The 12,442-nt window shown below is 44.2% G+C and overlaps 1 protein-coding gene across 2 annotated transcripts in view; it reads right to left on the minus strand.

Moving 5' to 3' along the window:
- Positions 1–12,442, minus strand: part of SDC3 (syndecan 3) — a 99,070-nt gene that overhangs the window by 25,243 nt on the left and 61,385 nt on the right. The window contains exons 2-4 of one of the 2 annotated variants that reach the window (XM_088451178.1): positions 8,885–9,005; positions 6,925–7,454; positions 2,676–2,970 (exon numbers count right to left, since the gene is read on the minus strand). In XM_088451178.1, coding sequence (XP_088307304.1) covers positions 2,676–2,970; positions 6,925–7,454; positions 8,885–9,005 — 946 coding nt within the window. Of the gene's footprint in view, positions 1–2,675; positions 2,971–6,924; positions 7,455–8,872; positions 9,006–12,442 lie in introns of both variants that reach the window. The other variant, XM_088451177.1, reaches the window with a different exon arrangement.

Below are 12,442 nucleotides of genomic sequence, written 5' to 3' on the forward strand. Positions count from 1 at the left end.
CAATTGATCGGACAGGGGAAAAACCGTCGAAGCTACCTTGGCCTTTTTAAAATTTGGGTATTTTGACCTGGGGGCGGGCACATCCTCCTCAATGTGAAGGATGGCCCGCACCGCCCTAACCAATGCCGGCACATTAATGGAAGACTTAGCCTCCATCTCCTGGGCCCCGGCATCCGAGTCAGAGTCTTCATGGATCTCCCCGTCATCCGAAGACACGTCCGTGTCCGTGAACTGAGCCGCCAGTGAAGCCGGAACGGAACGCTTGGACGCCCGTGGGGGCAAATCACTGTGCAACATATGTTGAAAAGCCGATGACGAAGCCGCCAGACTCTGAACAGAGCTGGAGAGGACGTGCACCCAAGGCGGGGGTACTGCCTGAGGATACCCCTGAAACGGCACCATCGACTGCTGCGGCACCGTGGGGGTTTGCACGTATACCGGCAAACCCGCATAAGGACCCACAGTCTGAGACCCGGGAGGAGACTGCACCAGACGAGTCACACCCGGGGAACGGGGCATGGTAGGCTGGGGCAACGCCCTAGAAGGGGCCGCAGTCGGGACCGCAAGTCGGTCCGCGATTGACGCCCGTAAACACTGCCCACGGAGGATCCTGCGCCACCGGGGGTTTAGAGGGTCCAGGTACCAACTGGCACCGCCCGCACAGAACGTCCTGAGACAATTCTGCCCCGTCAACCCCTGCCGAACAGCGTCGGCAGGAAAACAACACAGGAGCCTCGGAGCGCTCATTCCCCTCATCAGACATGACACAAACTTTTTTGCAAAAAAAGTGTCTCACCGAAACGAGGTAAGGCGTATAACACCCACACACTCCCAAGTATGCAACCCAAACAGCCCACAATATGGTACTGAGGAGCACACCGTATGTGACGGACCTCACAAATACGTAGATTTATATAAGTGAGGTACACAGAAAGAACACCCCTCCCCCACGCACCTGCGGGCCGTAGGAGAAGGAAAGGGATAGGTAAAAAGCTGACAGTAAGTAGAAAATAAGCACAGACAGCAGCACTAGCAAAAGTCACATACCATGCAGAGAAGTTATACTCACTGCACCTTCCGCTACAATCAACCTCCCAGATTCAGTGTCTGGGAGGGCTATAGCGCTGCGAACACTGTCCTTTGCAGGGGGAGAGGTACGCAGGGGGACTGGTCCACTGGAAGCCTGCCTGGGAGCTCTGCGATGCTGCCTGAGGAAGATGGCCGCCGGAGAGCTCTGAGGAGGAGTGGCCAGGAGATTACAGCCCAGCGACGCCAGCACACATGAGAGAAGGCGCGCTGGGCTGAGGGGAGGAGCGCTAAAGCAGGGAAGGCTGCCTCCCCTGCTAGTACTAAACCCCCGGGGAAGCCGGTTCCCCGCCGGTACTTACACCCCAGGGGCCAGCGGACACGCGGGGTATGCCTGAAGAGGGGGAGCCCGCCGCCGCTACTAGCGCCGCCGGTCTGTCCCCAGAGACCGGCGGCATGAAGACTGCATTTTCCCCGCGTGCAGCGCTGTCAGCGTGTGCTTACCTGGCCCCTTTTCAGTCCGGCAGCAGTCCTTGGGTGGTCCCGGAGCCACGCTAGCACTCACTCCGGGGTCCCGCTGCGATCCCCGGATCAGTACCGGCGTCGCAGCGCCAGCGGGGCTGTTGGAGCGGCAGCATAGACGTCCAGATGGACAGTCTGATGCTGCCGCTCTGAAGATAGTAAAAATAAAATAATAAAATCTTCTTTTTTTAAAAAAAAAAAAAAATAAAGAATAAAGCTTAGGGGCTGCTTATGCAGCCCCACTGCGCAGGGTGACCCGACTCCGGCCGGGCACCAACTAAAACTCAGGTGCCTGTGGCCGGGGGCGGGGTATAGAGGAGGACGGATCCAAGTGCATCCTGGGAGCAGCAAAGCTTTAACTGCGTGGTGCCCATGGATCCAGATCCAGCTATACCCCCAAGGTCAACCCTGTGGACCCCCTATGGACCCTGAAGTAGAAAGTCAAGCTTTACACTGCAGCAATAATATTGTAGCTTTTACAACTCAAGACTCGCGTCTGATACTCCGTGCATACAATTCCAGTTGTCTTGCATTAATTCACACTACATATACCCAGAACAGTTGTACACAAATATGCGCCCATGCAGATCGGGGTGTTCAAAAGTAATTGTGAACACATGCAGACCAGAAAAGAACATGCATTTCCGTCCGAGAAAGCCATGTTACTCATGTGTGCTCAGAGCAGGTGCAAACAGCGGATGATGGTAATGTACATCACCAGTAATAGAGAATTACTTGTGATCGACTGTTTGCTCTGTTGTCGTCATCGCTCGGACACAGATTATGATTTTGTGAACATATTTAAGTATTTTTATATTTGCATACGGAAAGATGTTTCTGTGGTTCCATTGATGCCGAGTAGTAAATGTGAATGAGTGTCTATGAGGTGTGTCTGGCGTAAAACAGAGGGATATGCTATTGTTGTTGCAGAACATAACACAAGCTCTCCATATGGGCGAAATTATGCAATTTTTGTGTGCACTTACTGTATTTTTAGTTATTTAATCCAATTTTTGCAACCAACTCTGTTACAGCTCCTTAATGCTTAGTGAACTCATTATTTCATGGACATTTTACAATGAAGTAACCATGGAGCTGGAAAAAACAATCCTGTAAAAGTCACTCACCAATTAATACTTCTCTTCGCTCCAGAATGTTCTTTTGAGGCATCTGCGCCAGTGTATTCCCAGAATCTATGGTGTTGTCAATTAGACCAGTGTCTACTTTCCTTCCTCGTCCACGAACAGTGGGTGTTGGACCTGGAGGTAATACTTCATTGCCCAGGTCAAGTAATGTGGGAACTAGTGTTCGGGATCCAACATCCTCTTCTTGAATCTCAAAGTCTCCACTTGGTCCTCCACTAACTGGAACCTCTACATCACTGTCATGAGCAGTGGCTATGGTCACCTCCCAGATGTCCGTCTATCATCAAAACAAACAGTGAGACAGGGAAAGAATGAGTCACAATGAGAGACAGCAAAGATACCCAGATAAATAAAAGAATAAAAAATAGGAGGGGGAGATATATGAATTACAGGGAAAATAAATAATAAAGTTTAAAAAAGATTATAATTCTGAAACAATATTTAACATAAACTTTCATTAATGAGCCTCTTCATTATTCAGCCCCAATGGCTTTGTGGAAATTAAGTATATGACTTGCTGCGAGTTGGAAACTTACTGGAGCAATTCAATATTACTTTGGTGCACGGGCAACTGCTACGAAAAGCAACTGTCCCCAAAAGCCATATCACTGCTACTTTTGTCACTAATTACTACCAGTAAAAGTTTACAGTGCACGGAGAGGGCTGGAGCGATCCGAATAGATCACAAAGGGACAGTGCTGTGCGCTGGAGGTATCAGCGATACGTCTATTCCAGGGATCCCAGACACAACAACAAAGCAAGTTATGGAGAATGTGACCTCTGAGAGGCTCACAAATAGACACAAAGACTTGGCATGGATGGTTATCCAGGGGGGGGGGTCTGCCCCTTAGGTCTTTCATGCACTCCCGTAACCTGTGTAGATACAGACATTGCCCCTGGTGCATCCACCACTAGGAAACATCTATCCACCTGTTTTGGAACTGTCACTCTGCACAGGCATTTTTGTCAGAGAGAGTGTGTCCAGAAACAGCCTTTCGTACCACTCAGTATTTTATGGACTATCCTAACACCCATAATTATGGGGCAGTCCAGGTGGCCTGGCGCCTTATTGACTGTTAAGAAAGATTTTTTGCTTGCCAGGAACTGCGTCATTATGAAAAGGGAGCTGTCTACCCAGGACTGTCGCAGGCTGATCCACAGCCTACTAAGAGATTATTCCATTATGAACAGTCCTGAGGAAGAGGAGGATTAAACCCCACTTCTTCCTTTCTCTCCATATGAAACTGTTCAACTAAGGCTTGGTCTTATGACTACCACCCCGTCCCCCCCTTTTCACATTGCTTAATGTTTTGTTGATAAGTCATTCTATTTATGCACCCTTTCCTTATGTGTCTGTCCTTTAATAAAGCTTTGGGCATGTGATTCACTTCCTCACCCTTTTCCCCCATCACATCCACTCAGGGCCGGCTAGAGGCATGTTCAACCAGTGCGGTCGAACAGGGGCACCACCCCATAGAGGGCTCACCCCTCCCAACCATCCTGATTTCAGCGGGATAGTCCCGTTTTTCGGGCACTGCCCCGCTGTTCCACCTGCGGGCTGTAGTGTCCCTTCGATGGTCGGGATGTTGGGCACCTCCACCGCCGCAACTGTGCGGCGATGCAGGCCCCAGGAAGGAGGAATGGATGCCGCGCGCATGCCTGGAGGCAGCCCAGCTACTAACGGAGAGCTGGCTCACCCCCAGCCTGAAGTTAAATGTGAGGCGTGCCATACGAGCAACGCCCTCAAATAGCATCATTTAGAAGGCGTGGCCTATGGTAATTAGGTCACTCCACTTTTCGGATGCACAAAGCCGCGCACAGGGTTATGGGGCACCTGAGCCGGCCTTGCATCCACTGACCTTGATGACTCTTGTATTGTTTAAGTAATGACTAAATAGTGCAGTACATCATATATAATGTAGGATATCTTATTCCATATGTCTAGTACTATACTATAATGTATGAATGATTCATGTTTTGTGGTGTATAATGTTTTGGCTGTGCCGCGACACTGCACTTGAATGTAATGTCTTAAGCTGCATACACACACAACGATTTTTTTAATGATTATCGTTAAACGATATCGTTTAACGATAATTGATGGCAAAAATCGTTCACTTTCTATGTCAAACGATGAACGATTATCGTTCATGCGCGTTCACGTTTGTAGTTTGTCGTTTGTAGTTTGTCGTTCAGTCAGACTTGTCAACTCAACGATTTTCATTAAGGGAATATGCAAAAATCGTTTGTAGTTCATAAAAATCGTTGACATGACATTTAGTAAATGAACAACTTTAGTAAACGATTTTAGTACATTTTTTCAAGGGAAAAAATCGTTTACTCAAATCGTTCATTAAAAAAATCGTTGTGTGTGTATGCAGCTTTATATATGTTTTTTTCCTATCTGTATACAAATAAAGAATGTTTTTTTCAATAAAAAAAAATCAGTGACATCTCCTGCGTTGCAGCAATGTTGAATGGGTCAGTTAATAAAAACATGAAGAAACTGCTTCCGCATGAATAAAAGACCTATATAGGCCCAAAAAAATCACTTCTTTTACAAAATATATCTTTATGGTACTTGTTTTTTTTACACCTAGCTGAATAAATTATAATTAAATACAAATTAGTTTAGGACAATGGAGCTCACTCAGACCCGCTCGCTAGTTGCGGCCCCTCGCTCCCAACATATTTAAATTTTGCAAAGTGACGTTAAGGCAGCCGCTCGCTCGGCAAGGCATAAGCACGCCTACTATGTCTTGGCGAGCCATCACTTTGTGTTTATACTAGACACCCACCAGCCTGTCTTTAGCCGCCCAGTAGCGTACGTCATCTCCAGGAAGTATGTACAATCATTGCTACATCGAGTTCTATCGGATCTGACCACAGCGCTTGTGGTTGCCTCTACCCTACCGCAAGCACTGCGAGCACTTAAGTATATTATTCAACCATGACGTGTACTATGACGCTGCCTGTTAATTATGCATGCCCCAGAAACGTTGTGAAAACACTCTGGCATGCCTGCGCCCGCAACTCCACTCCCCCGTTACTACTGGCCTGTCCCTGTTACCACTCACAAACGGCCTCTCCTGTCACTCGTTCCACTGGGCTGTCTTTGCAGGGCGAGCGAGATAAAACCGATCGCTCGTACTAGTTTGCGCATACATACTGCGAACTACACACATGCGCACATTAGCAAACATCGTCTGCAACAAGCGGCCGCTTGCTAGCGAGCAGGCCTGAATGAGCTCCAATGGCTCTTGGTGGTTCTAAGGGTAAAACATAATTATATATATCAAAAAAATATTCCACTCTATTAAGGCAGTGATTCTCACACTTTTTCAAATCACAGCACCCTAGAGTATCAGCATTTTTTCCACAGCACCCCTGGGCCAAAAGTTTGTTATTGAGAAATTCAGCAAAAATGTAATTAGGTAAATTGTGCTTATATGTCACCCTTACGTTCAGTTATGTGGCGGTTCACAGGGCTGCGCTTCTTTTTGTACACAGAATTCTTGATTGGCAGCCATTAGCATGGTTTTGCCGATCACATTGACAAAAATAATTTTATTTGGCACTGAACCACCAACCCGAGGCACCCCTGCAAGTGCCCTGAGGCACCCCAGGGTGCCACGGCACCCAGTTTGGGAACCACTCTATTAAGGTATTAAAGCTGCATGTATGCCCAGTAACTGCATGTATGACCAATTTTCTTCTTAGTGTCAGCTGAATTTATGCTGAGTCCTTCAAAATATTGTAATCTTTTGATCAACAGATAAATAGAAAGAAACTCTATGGGGGGAATTAAATTCAGTGCGATGTTGAATAGCGACAGGAGGGAGCTCCCGAAGCTATTCAATACACCGTGCTGTTTGGGTGGGCTAAGGATTTCTTCTCGCACCACCCTGGGGATGCGAGGAGAAATACGACCAAAGTGCCAGGCGCGCAGCTATTTTTTTGCATAGCGCGGCACTTTGATAAGGCGCAAGAACCGGCATTCTCCGACCACACAGCGCACTGAATTGAATAGCTCCGGGAGTTCGTCTCGGCGCTATTCAATTCACGTTGAATTGAATTGCCCCCATATATTAGGAACATATTTATATTTGATCATTGTACATGATCTTACTCCTGATACCTCAGCAACACATAATCCAATATCCGTAAGGTAGCTGGACTTTGTAACCTGTGGTGTGGGATTTTGCTTTTACAATCCCTCACAGGTCCTCACCTGTGGTTGTTGAGTAGGAGTCACTTCAGCCAGGTCCTCTATTTCACTTTCATCTGCTGCAGTTGTTTGCACTATACTCTCATCCTCAGTAGACCACTGTCTGCTGCTACCCTGGCTAGTAAAAGTCCCAACCCTCTCGGTAGTATCCTCATATGTTGCTGTCTCTTCCTCTGTGGTTGTAGGCATGGGTGTTGTTAATGTGGAAGCAATAATCACAGGCTGTAACCTGCGTACTTCTGTTGTCCTGGCTGTTGCTGTGATTACACTAGCAGTGGTTGCTGCTTCTTTGGTAGGACTTGTAGGCGTGGGTGCGGCAGTTATGGACGGTATTTCAGGAGCCTCAGGAGGAACCCATGGGTGGTGCCTGTGTACGAGTGTGGCTTCTGTTGTTGGAGGAAGCCAAGTGGTCTGTAGGGGGGGAAGTATATGCGCTGTAGGTGCAGGTTTTAGTGCTATAGCTGTGGGAGGTGAAATGGGTGTTTCTGTTGTGAATCTGATCCCAAAATCCAGCCTGGAATCCATCTCGAAATCTAAGAGCAGATGAAAAAATGTGTGTTATTTGTGTACGATGAATGCATTGTATTAGTAGAACTTGACTGCCACATTTCAGAAATAGGTCTTATTGATAACGGAAAATACAGGAAGCAGCTGGATAATCAAAAAAATATACCAAGGAAAGAACAGGAGATATTTGGCGTTGGGCCTCATTCAGAGTTAGGAGTAAATCCAGGAAGATGATGCAATTTCCATGTTATGCTGTAGGGGTGAACAGAGTTAGGCGCTCCTCCCAAATGAAAATAAAGCTGGCCAGTATTTGCATTAGGGATGGCCATCAAATGATTCACCATCAGTGGTACCATTGGTACTTTACATCAATGGCAGGAAACTATTGATGGAAACCCATCGATGGTTTAAACTATTGATGGCATCACCAATTTAGGTCATATGAATGAGGTGGGTCAATCAGGAAAGGAGGCAGGGATAAGCGTTATGACAACAAGGTGCTAAACACATTGGCAACCTTTGTCCAGGTGCAATCTTATGCTGGATTAGTTCGTAACTATAAAAGATACCAGACGAGTCAGGACAAAAAAAACAGATATAAAAAGAGACAATATATATCAAATGACTAATATACATGTATGACATTTTTTATCTGTAAATCTTTTACACATAGTTACAAAGAGTGGAATAAAAAAAAATTTGATGTTGCTGGTCTGCAATATTTTCATGTTCAAAGACATGTACTTATAATTGATGGTTTATACAAAACTTTGATGTTTAATGATCGACGCATGCGCAGGATCTGTACTGTGCATGTGCTGATAACTGACTGCGACAGCGTTTGGGGGCAGGGAATGGGTGGTGATGGCCAGCGTTCTTGAAAACAAGGCCATGGTCTGCGTCTTCCGAAGCAGATTTCAGAGTAAAAACATTGGTCATCCTGCGTAACCTGAAGGCTACTCAAAGGGCCGATGTTTTCCCAGATGATGTGGTGCTATGTGCCCCCCCCAAAGGGTGATAAAACTCAGATGACAGGTGATACATCTTCACCAACAAAGATGGGTTACTTTTTGTATATACTTTGTATATTCCACAGTTTATATACAAAACATGGACCAAAGAACACTATTTTGGTTGGATGCCATCATAAATTCCATAAATATTTGACCCATATGTCCAACTCCTAACAGCAACCAAACACCAGCATTCCACTTTAAGTTTAAGATATGATCAAGAAGATTAAAAGAAGATTAACTTAAAAAAATATATAAAAACTACACAAAATACTGCAAATATATTCACATGATTATCCTCTACTAGTTTATGTTAATAAAATGACTATTCATGTTAAAAAGTATGTAGACAGAAAAAAACTGTGTAATGGGTAACTTTAAACAAAAATGTAAAAACACATTTCAAACAAGGAAGGATATAATGATGATACCCCAATATTTACCACCAGATCCTGATCCAGAATAAACATCATCAATGTCCTCCTCATCAATGAAGTCATCATCTCCAGAGCCTTCTAGATCATATGGTTTCTCATCTTCAAATTCCTTGCGCCATCGCTGGGCCTATGTAAGAAAGGGAAACGGGATATAAATTTTTCAAAGCAAAGAATTTCTGCTATAATTCTAAATATTACTATGTCATTATCGGCAAACTGAAATGCAAATTCCTATTCACACATATGAACCTGTTTTGATCACCGAAGTACCCCAAAACATGACCCAGATATAATCTGCATATTCCTAAATCTTGTTTACACTACAGAAGCTCAAAGTGGCGGATTTTACCTAGGGGTGGCAGTGGCTTCCCATTCCAAACGTTCCTGCTAATCACCGCTAGAGAGGCAGTCTCAGGGGGAGGTGCATGATCCCATGCACAAGCCGGCTGCACAGAACGGCAGAGAGCAGAGCAACAAGCAAACACCTCGAGGGATACAGATAAAATCTGCCACTTTTAATGATTTAGAAATACTATTTAACTTGCCTCCAACTTGTTAGCAGTACTAGGGGTAAATTTACTAAAGTGAGAGTTTTTAGAAGTGAGTTTTAGAAGTGATGTTGCCCATAGCAACCAATCAGATTCTACTTAACATTTAACTAGCACCTTCTAGAAGATAAAATTAAAATCTGATTGGTTGCTATGGGCAACATCACTTCTAAAACTCACTTTTAAAAACTCACTTTAGTACATTTACCCCCTATAGTGATTTTTGGACAGGTTTGACTTCCATGGTATGAAGTTTGCATCTAAAACAAAAGTTGTTAATCTCAGGATGGAGACAACATAAGAAAATCAAAGAAAGAACTGCTTTGGCAAGATTTTTATAATAAATTACAACGACAGGTAATTTCCGAAACAACAATCAGCCTTATCAGCTCATTTTAATAAATAGATCTCTCCATCTCTTTTATGTTTTCTATTACAATAGACCTCACTCTTTCATAGTCTCAGCTCTCTTTTGAGCACTTATCATTCTTTCTCCTGTTTTCAGTTCTCTTCCTTTGCTGTCTGTCTTCCCTCTGCCCTTTTTGTTTTATGCTGATCACTTCAAAAGCCTATCAATAGCTCATGTGTCTCTGATGCCCTTTTCAAATGTTTTTCATGCATTATCTAGGGCTCCAATCCTACTCAAAGCATCTAATGCGCTAAACTGCATTTGCACTTTTGATTAGCTCAACACAAGTCAATTGAAAGAGTCCTGCTCAATTCATGCAATACACACATTTATACAGCTCACAGAAATTAAAAAGGGTTACACACAGACACTAATGCATGGGTCCCAGTATCATATTAAACCTATTACAAATAAGTAATATGCTCATACAATAATTATATCAGACATCATTATAAAAACAAAACCCTTCCAATATAGTAAAAAAAAAGTAATACCAAATGTCCCAATGACACAGATAAATGATCCGAAAATCCTCTAGTATGGAATATATTGACACAAAGTTCCAAACTTGTTGCAAAGAAGGGAAATAATGTAACATCCACTTTGTTGAGGTATTTAGAAATAACTTTCATTCAATTAGCAACAGTGTCCCCACTAGTATGCAGGTGTAGTGATCACATAAATTCCATTAGAGTCATTGCCAAAGCAGGCTATATAATATAGAGCTGCTTACCAATGCAGCATGTATAGATGAGTCCTAAAGCCGTTCCAATACTGTCGTGGCTAACTCTCGGGCCCGTGCTGGTTGCCGGCGACTCCGAGCTGCACTGTGGCTTTATTGCCTATTAGAATGCTTTTTGTATTGTATGATGGTCATTAGGATAGGCTCTACATGAAATAGTGGGCTTCATTTTATTTTACTATAGCTCTTTTAAATATACATTATCATAAATTTTCCTGGCTATGTAAAACCGCTGGCCACGTTGCGCAGTCTACATCCACAATTGTTTTGGCCATGGCTATTGTTTGTCAATATGAAATCTCCCAGGCTGACATTTCTGCAATATGGTGATAGACTTGTCACGCAGAAGACTATGGGGCTGATTCAGCAGTGGACGGAATTGCAAAGTTGCAACCAAGGGATTTTGCAATTCTGTCCTGCTAAAACTGTAACAGGAGGCGTCTGAAGTGTAGAGACGCCTTCTGTCAGCATCTGCGATCCCAGCTCTGCAACCGAGATTGCAGCCTGGGATCACCATCGCGACCATCGGATGTTGTGCAGCACCAGCCAGCTGAGTAAGACTCAGCTTACGCAGGATGACGCCTTGCAAGGCCAGGAAGTCTGCGTCCATGGACGCTGACCCTGGCTTCTTCCCCCCCGGAAGTACCGAGAATGCAGGCCGTTCCTGCACCCCAGAAACGCCTCTGCCTGTCAATTAGTTAGTGGCATGGAGGGGCTGTGTGCGATCTCGCAGGACCCATTCTGCACATGTGATAATAGGGAATCTACATGAATACTAGAATCTGCATCCTCTGCTGAATCATCCCCTATGTTAGATATCTTAGGCATCAGGATTTAAGGATATTTAATTTTAAAATGTAAATGATTTTGTTTCCATAATAATCGGTGAAGTGACAATACTTGTCTTCTATAATGAAAAACACATTGCGGTTTCTGTTGAGAAAATGCCGTAAATCAGCCACAGTTTTTAAGTACTGTACAGATCAATAAGATCTGTGCAAACTTCTATGTTAAAGAATATGAAAAATCGCAAAAGTGTAAAAAGTAAAAAAAAAGGCTTGGGGTCCCCGCCCAGATTAATAAACAGCCATAGGCCTCTGAGACTAGATGGCAGTGAAAAATAGGGGGAAAAACGACGGGTAGCGTACCATAATGTTAACAAGAACTACAGTGGTCAGCCCAGGGCTGGCATCTCCAGGGAACTGGGGACACTCCCAGAAATGGGTTCTCTATTCCTAGGGACAGCAAGCAGCCCAGGGCTCTTCTCCTTACCCCTAGGGTTCTGGGTATGGAGCGGTAATTAATAATAGTATAAATAATATTGTTCTTTACAGGTGGACTACTGGTCCCAGCACAGCTCCCAGGGCATGATGGCAACCACAAGTGCCAGCTAAAAAAAAAGCAAAACTGGAGTTTAGTAAATATACCCCACCCCAAGTCTTAGTCCTGGGGAAAATGCAGATTGTTTCTCTAAGCAAAATGTAAGCACTTCGCTGCTGAGCCTATTTAGACACTTTTTGATGTTAATTCCAACTTTAATATCAGTAATTATTTATGCAGTACACACACAAATTATACCTTGACTGTGAATTTTCTGAGAATAGCATTAGTTTGAATATTTTGCTCACACAGCAAAACCTATGTACCCCGAAAAAGTGTTTTTTGTTTTATTGAAATTACAAGAAAGTGAACTTAAAGTAAATGTGAGTGCGTGCGTGCGTGTTTGTGGATCTTGCTTCGGCATTAATCCACCTTTCTAATAGGGCAAAAAACTGAAGTATAATGCATTTCTTTTTCTTAATCATGTGTTTCAATAAAACACATAAAATGTGTAGAAATACAATGATTACAGTGTGTGCCATCCC

This window comes from Taudactylus pleione, unplaced genomic scaffold (assembly GCF_031769625.1).
Source record: "Taudactylus pleione unplaced genomic scaffold, aTauple2 ptg000539l, whole genome shotgun sequence".
NCBI lineage: Eukaryota > Metazoa > Chordata > Amphibia > Anura > Myobatrachidae > Taudactylus > Taudactylus pleione.